The 14,917-nt window shown below is 39.2% G+C and overlaps 1 protein-coding gene across 1 annotated transcript in view; it reads left to right on the plus strand.

Moving 5' to 3' along the window:
* Nucleotides 1-9,325: 9,325 nt before the first annotated feature.
* Nucleotides 9,326-14,917, plus strand: part of C5H1orf87 (chromosome 5 C1orf87 homolog) — a 79,833-nt gene continuing 74,241 nt past the window's right edge. The window contains exons 1-2 of the mRNA XM_055140708.1: nt 9,326-9,353; nt 10,310-10,502. Of these exons, the coding sequence (XP_054996683.1) occupies nt 10,396-10,502 (107 nt within the window). The 5' untranslated portion in view covers nt 9,326-9,353; nt 10,310-10,395. The remainder of the gene's footprint in view (nt 9,354-10,309; nt 10,503-14,917) is intronic.

Below are 14,917 nucleotides of genomic sequence, written 5' to 3' on the forward strand. Positions count from 1 at the left end.
CTCAGCGTTTGTGAAATTTAATCATATCTTTACATAAGGCCACGAGAAGAACATTTCAATTAAAAACAACCACCTCTACATAGGCATGAGGGTTACAACTTAATGAAGATTTGAGAAATTGCAGGTCAATAGGTGCAGCTTTGGTTAACAAGAGGCAGAGAGAAAGTGGTAAATTAAATGGAGAAGTGGGCAAGAACTGATTCAAGGAGACAGTAAGACAGCTCTGTGTATAGCCCTAAGAGTGCAAAGACAATGGCAACAAGTTCTTACCATGTAACAACACTACTGCAAATATGTTCATTCATTTTACTCTTACGTGATAGTAGAGATGGTTTTGTCTGTGAATAAATAAGGTTCAGAAAGGCAGGGTAGTTTATCTGAAAGAATTGCAGACCTAGTGTAAAGCCAGGTGTTAAACCCAAGACCTCAGGCCTTAGTATGGGTTGAATAGCATCCTATTCAGATTGTTATAACAAAAATACCATAGATTGGATCCTAAACAAAAGCCATTTGTTTCTCAGAGCTCTAAAGACCTGAAAGCCCATGATCTAGTGACAGCTAATTGGGTTTCTAGAGAGAGCCTTTTACTGGTTTGAAGCTTGTTTCTGTTTTCTCACAGAGTTTATGGAAAGAGCTGCTCTAAAACCTTGATTTCTTTCTGAAGATGCTAATCTCCTCATGGGATCCTCTTCTCAAGATCCCGTCTATACCAAACTATCTGCCGCATGCTTCACTTCCAAATGCCATCATGGTGAGGCATGAGATTCAACCTATTCAACCTTTTTTTTTGAGAGAGAGAGGGACATAAATGTGTGTACTCCCAATTTTATGTGTTAAATTCCTAACCCTGTACATCTCAGAATATGGTGATGAAATAATATGACTGTAGGATCATTAATTAAGATGAGATCGTACCATAGTCTAACACATCCTAAGCTAATAGAATTCATGTATTTATAAAAAAATAAGGCAGGGGCAATTTGGATACAGACCCAGACCCAGAAAAACATGCATACAAGCATGAAGGCAAATGTATACAAGCCAAGAAGCACTAGACACTGTCAGTAAATCACTAGGAACTAGAACATTAGAGTGGAATAAATTTTCTTATTTTATAACCAGAAAGTATAAACTCTATTTCCACCTTTTTGGATTTCCAGCCAGTAGTTTGCAGTAATAAGTGTCTATTGTTTAATCTTATGCTTTGCAATACACTGTTATGGAACCTTAGCAAATAGATAAAGGACCCAAAGCCAACCCATCTAATCAGTATATGACAGGGTCCTGTTTTTAAAGAGTTTGGAGTATATTCTTCAAAAGGAAAGAAATGTGACTATATTTGCATTCTATCCTAAAATCGACTGACCCTTTCTCATTCTTTGACCTGAAGCCTCTCACTAGTCAGACATACCATTAGAATTTATACTATATGTTTCATGGAAGGTATTAATAAAATACCCCCACATTCTTTATAATTTCTCTAAAATTAGCCTCTTTGTTTATCCTTTATCTTGTGGGTCAGGGATTCCATTCCGAAATGTCTCATTTTCACTAATCTATGTTAAAACTGTTCAAAAGAGTCGTGCTGCTTCCTCTTTATAAACGCATTCTGCTTTGACTTGTATGGGCAAATACAAAATATTGGAGACAATTTGTTTTTCCTCTTCCTTACTCTGTTTGACAGCAAATGCAAAATCATGAAGTTTTAGGAGAGGACATCCTGTGGTCCCCTTATTACAGCTATTCGTCTTTCTTTGGGGACAAAAGAGAGAGCTGACTCTATTGGAGGGAGTTGTCTCTCCCAAATCTTTCTCTGGTGACTCGTAATATAAAGCCGTTGAATTCAAGGAAGGCAGTTTTAACCACAGTATTTAATCTTATAAAGACAGTTACTGCATAGCATTTTGTTTTGCCTTGTTTAATATAAACCACTGGAGAGAAGTTTCTTGGTTATGTCATTTTATAAAGGAGAGTGAGAAATAGAAAATCTAAGATAAGAAAAGGCAATACTATTTAAGAATTCTGTTATAGAATCTACATTATTTAGAGGATGTAGAGTCTTAAAATAATTACACTGAAAACATTGGCATCAACAACAATGATTACAAGAAGAGTAATAGCAATCATAGTGGCTACCACCCACAGAGCAGGTACAAACTAGTGCCCGTAGAGTCAGATGTATATGGAGTCAAACCTGCCAGGCTTGCACTGTCTTTTGGAATCTTCCTAGATAATTGTCCTTGAACAGGTGATTTGTATTCTAATAGGTCTTGGGTTTTTCATCTCTAAAATGGGTATATTAATAATCCTGATAACCAAAGATTGGTGTTACGATTAAATGGGATATCAAATAAAAGTTCTTACGACAGTGTTCAGCGCATAATAAATATTTGCCAGATGTTAACTATCATTCTTATTACACAAAAGTGCAATTTATTGGAAGAATTACATATTCAAGGATCTAGGATGCTCTTTCCAATTCTGATAGTAATCTTCAGGGTAATTATTATTTTTTTCTTCCTCAAAGAGAAAAAAGCTCAATTGCTTTCTCAGTCACTTAGGAATAAAATAACAAAGCAGATGTATCCTTGTATCTGAAAAAAGAAATAAAAATTTGTTATTGCGTACATTCAAAATGACTGAAGAACAATACAATGGAAAACCTCTCTCCAATATCTTAAGCTAGCATTTAGAAAATCTTAAAGTAAATGTAAGCTCAAAATATAGTTATCTATACTGTGATTCCTGGTGGCGGAATGTGTGCACTGGTGAAGGAATGGGTGTTCGAGCATTGTATAACTGAGACTTAAACCTGAAAGCTTTGTAACTTGCCACATGGTGATTCAATAAAAGAATAAATTAATAATAAAAAATGGAAACTAAAAAAAGATAGTTATCAGTAAAATATATAATTTGATCAAAAGAAATATACTTTGTATACCAGCTTAATGACACAATTTCTGGTGAATGATAAAATGACATTCAATCAATTCAATGCTCCCCATTCATAAATATTTGCAACTGTAAGCTTAAGAGTCTCTACACTAATCAGTACCTTATTTTTTTTGTCTTTTAGAATGGTTAAGTCCATTTTATATATATTTATAAGTATTGAGGTTATATTGATTTACAACACCATTTGGGTTTAGTTTTACTGTTTCTTACAACAGCAACTGCTTATATTAAATCATGATAAGCACCAAACATCCACTCACAATCCACCACCAACCAATCCCTTTATTTGTTCCAACTCTGGCCGTTCCAGTAACCAACATTCAGAGTCAGCTTGCCAGAGTCTACACATTTGTTTTGGTTTGTTAATTTGCTTTGCTTCTTTACATTTCCAAACTGAGTCATATCCTGAATTATTTTCTATGCATTGGAGATCCCCCCACCCCGTCTCTATAGATGGTTTGTAAACATCTCACATTGAGGAGGCTGCCTTTATTATTTTAAACTTGAGTTCCTTTATTCTGCAGAAGTCTTTTAATTGTACGTAGTACCATTTGTTCATTTTTTTTTCCCCTCTTGCTGTTGGAGAGAATTCCACGGAGTATTTTAAAATTGGGTTGCTGGATGGGTTAATCTTAGGTATAAACCTGACTGGACAAAGGACTATGTCGATTGTTGGTAAACATTTGCTAGAGCAATTCTTCGGGAAAAAAGATGGGAGGCATCACCTTCCCCAACCTCAAACTGTACTACAAATCGGTAATAACTAAAACAGCATAGTATCATAACAAAGACAGATCTGCAGACAAATGGAATAGGGTTGAATATACCCACACACACCCTCAAATAATCTTTGAATTAGTGGAAAACCAGCAGGACCGTTCTGTTGTACAAGAAGGGAGACATCCACCACATCGGCAACTATCGCCCAATCTACCTGCTGTCTGTTGTCTACAAGTTGTTCACTCATGTCATCCTGAATAGAACAGGCAGAACACTAGACGAAGGACAACCATGCGAGCAAGCCGGGTTCCGAAGGGAATTCAGCACAGTAGACCATATCCACACAGTGACGAAACTCATTGAAGTTTAGCGAGAGTTCAAGATACCGCTCTATCTGACGTTCATCGACTTAAAGAAGGCCTTTGATTCTGCTGAGACTGAGGCAGTCATGGAAGCCCTGGCCAAACAGGGTGTTCAAACTCAGTATATCGAAATCCTCGAAGAGCTGTATTGTGGATTCACCACCAGGATCTCACCATTCTACAAGGAAGTGATCATTGATGTAAAGAGAGGGGTGTGGCAGGGTGATACCATTTCACCGAAACTCTTCAGTGCTGCCCTTGAGAACATCATGAGACGACTGGAATAGGAAGGAATGGGAGTGAAGATAGACAGTCGGCAATTACACCACCTCCGCTTCGCTGATGATATCGTTCTCATAACGCCAAACATTAGCCAAGCGGCACAAATGCTGGCTGACTTTGACTACGAGTGTGGAAAGGTTGGATTGTAACTGAATCTCAACAAGACGATGTTCATGAAAAAACGAACTGGTCCCTGAAGCTCCATTTGCTTTCAATGGAACGAACATCTCTGAATGCAGCAGCTATGTGTATCTGTGTCGAGAAGTCAACATAAGGAACGACTTGGTGCCAGAACTGCGCAGGAGGAAGAGAGCAGCGTCGAACACATTCAAGAGCATCAAAGAGAACAAAGAGTCTCCAACTCAGGGCACATCTTTTCGATTCCACCGTTCTTTCCGCAGTAACATATGCCTGAGAGACCTGGGCCCTATGCAAACAGGATGAGAATGCTATTAGGGTATCCCAAAGAGGAATCGAAAGAGTTATGCTGGGAATATCGTGTCTCACTCAAGTGAGAGAAGGAATCCGGAGTTCTGATCTCCGTCGATGGTCAAAAATCAGAGATACTGTCTCGTTTGCCAAGGCGTCAAAAATCAGATGGGCCGGTCATGTAATGCAATTCAGAGGCGACTGCTGTACTAGAGCTGTTACCGACTGGATTCCACGGGACGTCAGAAGACCTCGTGGCCGCCCACCAACTAGATGGTCAGATTTCTTCGTCAAATCCCTGAATGAACAATTTGAGGCTCTTCCTATTCCTGGAGCAAGCAGATATCACTGGGCTGCACTAGCACGTAACAGGGACAAATGGAGACGTTACTGGCTCCCGCTTGAGCAAATTGAAGATCAACAGAACTACAAGTGATACAAGTGAAGAAGAATCTTTGAATAAGGGAGCAAGAAATATAAAGTGGAGCAAGGAAAGCCTCTTGAACAAATGGTGCTGACAAAACGGTACAGCTACAGCAAAAAAATGGGCTCAGACACTGTCCTCCATCTTTTATCCTATTTGATCCCTCAACAATCAGATAGAGTCTTCCTACTTTGGAGAGGATGGTCTGCTTTACTTTTTGTATAGATTCAAAATCTGATCTCTTACAGAAATACTCTCACAGACTAATCAGTACTTTAGAGACAAAATCTAATGAACCCCACTTCAAAACATTTTTAATTTTATTTCTCTCTATATTACTTTTTGTCTATTTGTCTATAGGTCTCTCTCCTTCTCTCTCTTTTATTTTATTTTATTTTATTTTTTTATGGGCTGGAGCGACAGCACAGCAGTAGGGTGTTTGCTTTGCACGTGGTAGACCCAGGTTCGATTTCTCTGCCCCTCTCAGAGAGCCCAGCAAGCTATCAAGAGTATCTCGCCCACAGGGCAGAGCCTGGCAAGCTACCTAGGTGTGTATTCAATATGCCAAAAACAGTAACAACAAGTCTCACAATGGAGATGTTACTGGTGCCCAGTCGATCAAATCAATGAGCAATGGGATGACAGTGACAGTGACAGTGATCTCTCTTTCTCTCTTTTAAAAGTGAATCCTAGCTCTCATCTTTTGGGAATTCTAGAACCTAGCTTTCAGTATTGCTGGATCTACATATACTACATATACTCTTTGTTGTCATTCTCAAAATGACACCATCACTATTTCTAAATAACTTTTTTGACTAACTTCTACTTATTCTACTGGAAAAAAATAGTGATATATCATTATAAAAATATATTTACATCAAAAGAGCATTTGCATAGTTATCTACCAACAGAGTCAATAACTGTATCTCAGATTTAGTTAATACCAACAGACACAATACCTATTTTTCTTCTAATATTTCTATGCCTGTGTTAATAGGAACAAAAACCATAGGTTGTGATTCATTTCTCTCAAGAAGCAGATCCTTCATTACATTAAATTTCTTCTGATGCATTATATTAGTTTAGTATGACTGCTGTCATAAAAAAAAAAAAGCTGTAACAATAGTGGTGGTTTAGAACAACACAAATGCATTCTCTTATAGTTTTGGAAACCAAATGTCCCCAAATCAGTCTCACTGAACTAAAGTTCGGGGGTCAGAAGGCCATTTCCTTCTGAAATCTCTGAGGCATTTCTGAAGAAAATCCATTTTGCTGTACCTATATACCTGCTCTTGATTCTTCCTACAAATTACTCTAACCCCTGCTTCCAATGTTGCATCTACAGCTTCTTTTGTAATGAAATTCACATTCCCCCCCAACACACACACACACACACACACACACATACACACACACACACACACACACACTCCTGCTTCCCTATTGTAAGAAAAATTGTGATTACATTTGGCCCCATCTGGATAATCTCCCTGTCTCAAGATCTTTAACTTAATTACATCTGCAAATCCCTTTCACAGAAGTTAACATAAATAATTAATAGGTTTGGGGGATTTGAACATGGACATTCGGGAATGATGTTAGTCAGTGTACCATAAATATTGTTTAGGAAGGTATCAGAACCAATGCAAATAAATATTTACATCAGACATAATTTAAGAAAGAAGCCACATCATATGCAGAGAATGGGGAAGGATTTTTTTAGCTTTTGGGATCTGATCTGGCTTTCTGACAGGTAATTGTCATAACAATGATAGAAAACATATATCTATATTTCTTGTAAGATGTCAGATATTTTTCTACATGCTGTACTTATAGAATTGAACTAATTTTTTACAAAAAGTTATCCCCATGATCACTGTCACCGTATCACTGTTCATCCATTTACGTTTATAACATCTCCATTCGTCCCAGCCCTGAGATTTTAGCAGCCTCTCTTTACTCTTTTTTCCCAATGATTGGAGGCTCTTTTCAGAGTCAGGGGAACAAGACTGAGACTGTCATTGTTACTGTATTTGGCATATCAAATATGCCACGGGGAGCTTGCCAGGCTCTTCCGTGTGGGCAGAATACCCTTGGTAGCTTGCCAGGCTCTCACCTGCCCCTCTCTGGGGCGCCCCTGGCACGGAGTCGGTGGCGTGGTTATGGGGCCTTACTTTATGCTCCCTTCCCGGAGAAGCATGAGTTCTGGAGGGTGGTCTATGAGATTATCTGGCGTGCTGTGCTGGCAGGAGGTGGCTTAAGGGTGTGACTCCCAGGTCACCGGAGATTGGGGGAAATAGGCAGAGGATCTCTGCTCCAGGGTCCCGTTGAGCCCAGAGTCCAAGATGACTAAGTTCCGCATTACGTGGATTCTGTGGGACTTTGCTCATACTTGAGGGCTCAGCTGAAGCATGTGGAAAGCAGCCTGGAGCATGGCGATGGTTGGGTAGTGGAGGTCGGCAGCAGGGCCTGGGTCCCTTGGAGCGGGGAGGGCTCTTTTTTTGCATAAAAAGCAAAAAGCATTTTATGCTTTTCCTGGAAGGGAGCATAAATGAGACCTCCATAGCTATCCCCATGATAAGGAAGTGAAAACTGAAGCATAGAGATATTAAGTGAGTTGCTCAACATCATACTGAAGTCGTAGAGTTAGTATGCCAACTCAAGGAGTCTGACTCCTAGGTACATAGTGACCAGCTGAGATTTAACTTCTAGAACAAATAGAAGAATAGTATGCAAGGAAATGTAATAATATTACGGACAGTGGGAAAATGATGAACCAAAAAGTAGAATAGGAGGTTGGAGTCATGAGTAGACTGGGTTGGATGGGATATATCAAGTCTGGAAGAATAGCAGGAGCCCAGGCTTAGAAGACTTTGAAACATGAACAAATTCTATAGTTGATGGGGACCCCTTTAAATCTTTGATGAATGAAGGGGACTTAGAATTATGCCTGGGGAAGACTAACCTAGCAGCAATGGTTCCTCAGTACTCTATGACCACGACCCTTAATATATCATCAAATGTGCCCACATTTTAGTCCACTGGAATGCAAACCCCAGAGATTTCTCACTGCACATGATTCAATAAACTAATAAATAAAGTCCAGGTATCGGGCTTAAGGCAGGAGCTGAAGCTTTCAGGGCTTCTGCAGGTGCATAATAGCACTGTTTGCAGACAGTTTAAGGTGACTTTATCCTCATGTTGCTGAAGACTTCTGGAATAAGGTGAAAAGTGTTTGGAAACTTAGGATGATAGAAATTTAGCTCTATATTCAAATCACGACACTGTCAATTGCTTCTGTGGGGTAATGGGCAAATTTTCAACATTCCAAGCTTTGTTTTTCGTATTAGCAGAGACATATATAATTATATATAACATATATAATATAAACTATACATGTGCATATAAATTTTAATTTATTAAGTTATCTGGTTCAAATTGGGTGGCATATAGCTGGCACCCAACATTTGTTTTAGCTTGGATCCTCAGTTATGCTTATTTTCGTTCTATCTTGCAGATGAAGAAATTGAATCTCAAAAGAAAGAGAAAAAGAGAAAAGAAAAGAAAATAAAAGAAAAGAAAAGAAAGGAAAAGAAAAGGGAAGGAAGAGAAAAGAGAAGGAAGAGAAAAGAAAAGAAGGGGAAAGAAGGAATCTATAGTCCTATAGTGCAGAAAGCTGGATTTTAAACCCTGGAGCAAGATTGCCAATTATGCACCAAATCTCAGAAATGCAAAGCAACCTTTAAGGAAAGTGCAGGAAAACCCAGGGGTCCCAGAGGTAAGAAGTGGAAAGATGCTCAGGTATGCCAGAGGAAGGTGCAAAGGATTCAGATAGCAAACACCCACTCTTCAAATGTCAGCAAGGGATTCAGGTATGCAAATAGTAATTCTTTACTTGTAAGCAGCCACACCCTGGGGCAACAGAGAAGGAAACTAGCCCCAGTTGAATGGAAACTTGGTTCCGCCTAGCGACAGCCTTCTGCGTCCTTAACGACCGGGAGGGAGTCGCTCGGGCCGAGAGTCGGGAGTCAGGCCCCGTGATTGGCCCAGCATCTGGGCGCCAGTCCCCCGCCCACCCAGTTGGTGCTGCCAGGCCTGGTCTGTGGGTCGAGCTCCTGGGAGAAGCACGCACCGCAGCGCGCCCCCGAGAGTTGCCTGAGTGTGGGGACCCCGCCTCAGCGGTAAGGCCGCTCCCCGGGCTCTATGCAGGAAAAAGGCTCAGAATTCAAGCGCAGCTGCAGGACAGAGAGGGAACTCTCACTCCCCAGCCCAACCCTCCACCCCTCTACCCTATACTCTCCTCTCCTCCCCCCTCCCTTCCCCCCCCCCGCCCCCCGCCCCGTGCACACACACACTCACAACTTGTGTTTAAAGGTTCCAAACCTCTCCATAGAGTTTGCATTTGCAGGACCAGCAGGACTGAGCTACCTCTTCAGAACAGCTCCGAGAGAGCAATCAAATACTTAGGGAGTTAGCAAGGCCGGGTTTCTGGTCTCCCTGTTAGACCCATGAACTGGAAACAGTTTTATTCTTATAGACTCAGAGACTTTGTGTCAAAAACAAATGCTCTCTGGATTTCGATTCCCCGGTATGCAAAACCAGCTTTGGAATCAGAATTATTTGCACAGACCTCCCCATTTTTGAAAGGTACCGAAAAGGGACTGTTCAGTCCTGGGCTAGGTTTGCAGCCCATCTCTTTTCCTTGGCATCAGATCTGTTTTAACAGCCAGTGCTTGTCTAGTGCAGGGTTTTAATTTAAGACCCACTAGAAAGTTGCAGAAACAGATCAGTGATGGAACAGTTCCCTTTTACTTTGTAAAGAGCTCTTTCTGGATACCTTATTTCACGGAATTCTCCCAAACTTTATCAAATACACAGAACTAGAAACACTGTGGCTTCATAAATGCAGAGACTGTCCCAGTAAAATCTTGGTTTTTCTCTCTTACCTCACAAGAATCCTATGTAGAGTGTTAGAGCACATAAACGTAAAATCACCAAATGAGTCCTAGATCCTCTTTGCAGATCTTTAAGTAGTCAACTGTAAAGACCCATAATGTGATGCTCATATCTTTGTTAAGAATGTTAAATGTAAAATAATTGGTCTCACTTTTATTGTGGCTACTGGTATTGTTGACAGGGATTCTACAGTTGCCTAGTGCAAAAACCAAAGGAAGAGACTTATTTCTCCAACCTTAAGAATTTGAGGTGATTTTGAGAAGAATCATGTCTTCCATTTGGAAGCCTTCTCATGGATCAGATGCAATGCCTGAAATCATGGTGAAAATTATTGGAAGTAAACACTTTCGATACCTTGTGGAAAAACCAAACATGTAAGTTTACTACTTTAAAATTATCCAATTGGCTTGGATGATAATCGCAGTTTTGGTACTTTTTACTCTAAGACTTTACATTTTTGGTTGCCATCCACTAAAATTTTAGTCATTAAGATGTACAGTAGCAATAGTGTTGAGTAGTTCTGTGCGTACTGTTTTTCTGGTATTCTTCACCTTTATGATTCCCAATAGTACTTAATTGCTTGGACTGACATTCCAAATTGATGGGGAAATATAAACATTGAAGCATTTATAATTATTAAAGGAGTATTTCTGCCTCTCCTCATCAAGTTTGTATTCTACCACATGTAGCGATTATTTTTGCATGGGAGTTAAGAGGTGGACAGAAAGGTTGCTGGACAATTTATTGTGAATTAGAAGAGTAGAACTGATAATGAGTCATAAATTTTTTTTAATTTATTTTATTGAATCACCAAGTGGAAAGTTACAAAGTTCTCAGGCTTATATCTCAGTTATACAATGCTCAAACACCCATCCCTTCACCAGTGCCCATATTCCACCACCAATAAAAACAAAAACAAAACAAAAAAGAAAAAAGAAAAAAGCACAGTATACATCCCACCCCTCACCCCCCAACCCCCCCGCCGTGCGTGATTCGTGCGTGAGTGATAATTTCACTTCCTTTTCTCTTTACCTTGATTGCATTCCAGATTTCAACACACAACTCACTATTGTTGTTAGAGTTTCAAAACAGACTCACTATTTTTGTTGAATTTATCCCCCAAGAATACAGCTCTATTGACAAGGAAATATTGATAATAAGTTTTACACTGATGAGAATGAAGAGGTAAAATGTTGCGCAGCCGCTATTGCGGCCGCGCGGTTTACAATTTCTGTATTATAGTAATTAAGTTCGCGGAGATTTAAGTTGGAAAATGAATCATTTCCCTTCCTGGAACAGCATGTAGCAAAAGCTTAGTTCACAGTCTCCATACATGGGTGCAAGCACTTGCTGGAACCCCAAATCCTAAAGCTGTCTCTGGTTCCCGCTCGTTCCACATGCACCGGCTGTGCAGAGGCATGGGCACCCGGGTCGAAACTCAGCCTAAGCCGAGCACCGGCTCCGGCTGGGACTCATGAGTCATAAATTTATGTTTTTACTTACTTATGTTGATAGTCCATCTACCTCTAAATTAAGACCTCTTGTAATATAGCTAAATTATCTTCTCTTCCAAGCTCATTAAATCCACAACGGAAGAAATATATTCATATATTCTAAAATTCACTGTAAGGAGCTCAGGAGGGTATGATTTCTTCTTACAGAAAGTTGGTGATTCGTAGAAGAAGAGTATGTGCCAAACTTGCTATTCATTTAGTAGACATTCTGTAATTTTTTCCCACCTAAAGTTATGTGTTCTTTTTTTCTAGTTCAGACACTTAAAAATCAAACAAATATAATATGCATAAGGTACAGGAAGTAGAGGATACCATATATGTTTCTTGATACAACCACTTAGAGAGTCCTCAAAAATAAAAAATTAGGGTTCAATTCAAGACCCATTGAATCAGAGTCTCTGAAAGTGTGACATCAGAGCCACCATTGTGCAACTTAATTTTATAGAAGGAAGAAATGGTTTCATCTCCTTACCATCATTATTGTCATCTCAGAGAAATTCCAAAGTGCATTCCTTAATCAATTAGTAATGTCTTCATAGCACAGGAAGTGAGCTTTGCAGTACATGGTGTATCTGGAATCCCTATAGAAGTTGACAGATGTGAGTTGAATCCTGGTTCTATACCTTTATGGACTGTTAACACTGGCAAGAAAATTAACATCTCTGGCCTCTGATACTACACCTATCACAGGGATAGGTGTGTATTTAACGAGAATAAGCAAAACAATGCTTACTAGTATGTTCAATATACCTAATAAGTGATTCTGCTTTTGGTACTAAAGATTATTTTGGTACTAAAGATTATAACTTTCCATGAAAAAAGTATGTTTAATTAAAAAAAATATATCTATATAAAACACTTGTTGCTTCTCTTCTATCCTCAGGTGATAATTTATCTCTGTGTTGTGTAATTGAAAAAGAAAGCACTGTGATGAGATATATGTGGACTACTATCAAGTTACAGATATTGTCACAGAAAGTAAATAGGATCAGTTGGGTGTCCTTCATAATTCCCTTCCTCCCAGGGGAATAACATTTCTACTAAGGAATTTGATGCCTTTCTGTTGTTTAGTCCTTTTCATTTCAAGCCCCCTCCCCACTTTTTTTTCCCCAGAAAAACCTGAATTTTGTCTGTGTGTGCAGTGGGGTGGCCTGTTGGGCCATGCATACCTGGCTATGTTCAAAACTTACTCAAGGCAAACATTTTACCTATTGTTCTATCTCCCTGGCCCATACAATTTAATATATCTCTTTAAAAATTGGGTAGATAATAGGTCTTACCTATTTAAGCTTAAAAAGTCTTCTTTTGTTGTATAATAAGGTACCTTCTAAAATATCTATTGAAAATATAGGAGATAAAGAAATGGGCAAGCAGAAAGAAGGGTTCTGTGGGCTGTGGTGAAGGTTTATTATTTGATAGTGGACTTGCTGTGGTAACATTGTATACCTGAAATATGTCAACATTTACTCTCATAAACTTAGCTCACCCCCAATAAATTAACCATTAAAGCATGTACAGAGGTCAGAGCTATAGTACAGCAAGGAGGTTGCTTGTCTTACACGTTGCTGACCCGGGTTTGATCTCTGGCATCCCTTATGGTTCCGCCTAAGAACTGAAGGAGTAATCCCTGAATGTAAAGCCAGGAGTAAACCCTAAGTACTGTTGGGTGTGGCCCCACAAAACATAGTATAAATAAAATGGAACATGTACAAAAAGTAAGCTACATTAATTTTTTAAAATAAATGTGACACAATTACTCCTCTTTCCTCTGACACTAAGGAGCTCTGACTTTCTATTAAGATCGGTTGATTCTTTTTGTTTTCAAAGGATTTGATGCTACTATTGCTGCCATGATATAGGATAATATACTTTGTAAGACTAGTACTATCTAATTCAATAATTAAAAATTCTTACAGTTTTCTTGGTGGGGCCAGAGAGATAGTACAGTGAGTAAAGATTTTGCTTTGCACATGGTCAGCCCAGGTTTGATACTTGGTACCACATAAGGTACTCCAGGACTTGCCAGAAGTGATCCCTGAACATAGAGGCAGGAGTAAATCCTGAGCACAGCCAGATATGCCCCCACCCCACAAAAAATGGGCGGATACATGGTGAAGCTGAAAAAATAATACAGAGATTAAGTCTCTTATCTTACAGATAACCAGTCCCAGTTCAAACCCAATGCTGCGTATGACCTCCCAAGCATAACCAGAAGTGATTCATGAGCCCAGAGCTAGGAGTGAGACCTGAAAACAAGCAGTTTTCTTGTGATGAGGATAGACTCGCCACTGTCATTTATGTCCTATATGTCCCAGTTTACCCCCAAGGCATTTTGGTCTATACACTTCATTTAATTCCTTGAGTAAGGACCTGAAATAGATGTATTTTTTTGGTTTGAATCTCTTGATCTCATTAGTAAAAATTCCACCTAGATGTGTAAAACCCTCCCTGCACTCCATTAAAACAAGCTGTCTCTAAAGGGGAATGAACTTAAAAGAAAAATAATAAATAATGGAAAGAAAAGCAGAAATCTTTTTCTATAACCACAGTTACTTCAGATTTCCTATAGGAAAGGTGGAGAAATGATCAGAAAGGAATAGATAAGCATATTCATTTTCTAGGGGCTGCTAAAGACAAGTAAAGCACCTCCCAATTAGTTGTCTCACTATTTGGAAGCGGAAGTGGAAATCAAGGTGTTATTGCAGTCATGCTCTGTCAGAGTGCCTATCTGTTGCAGTTCTGTCTTCTCATTTATTTGGTTCCATGACATGGCTGCATGCTTAACAAGATGCTTAACCTTGTAGGTGTCTGTCCAAATGTCTCTTTTACAAGGATACCCACTCAGTTGGATTTATGGTCCATCTCACTTCAACATGTCCTTCTCTTAACTAATTACAATAGTAATTCAATTTTCAATTAAGAGCACAATCTGAATTTCTGAGGGGTTAGTACCTAAGCGTCTAGATTTAAGGGGGACACCACACTAAAATGATGTAGTTGAGGCTATGGTAAACTTAAAGCAAACCCAGATATGAAGAAATTAGACAGATCAAGCTCCTTCCCACTTCCCTTATTTAGCATGTGCAACTATTGATGAATAAAGAGAAAATATTCAATGTCTATTTTTTGCACTAAGGAAATCTATATCATTTTGAGAACGATAGAAGTTTGTGTCATCAAAATTTTGCCCTTAAATCCCATATCAGTCTTTTAATTCATCTCTCTGTCCCTAGTTCTCTGAGTCTATTCTTTAGTCCTACTCAAAGTCTATTCTT

This window comes from Sorex araneus, chromosome 5 (genome assembly GCF_027595985.1).
Source record: "Sorex araneus isolate mSorAra2 chromosome 5, mSorAra2.pri, whole genome shotgun sequence".
Taxonomy (NCBI): domain Eukaryota; kingdom Metazoa; phylum Chordata; class Mammalia; order Eulipotyphla; family Soricidae; genus Sorex; species Sorex araneus.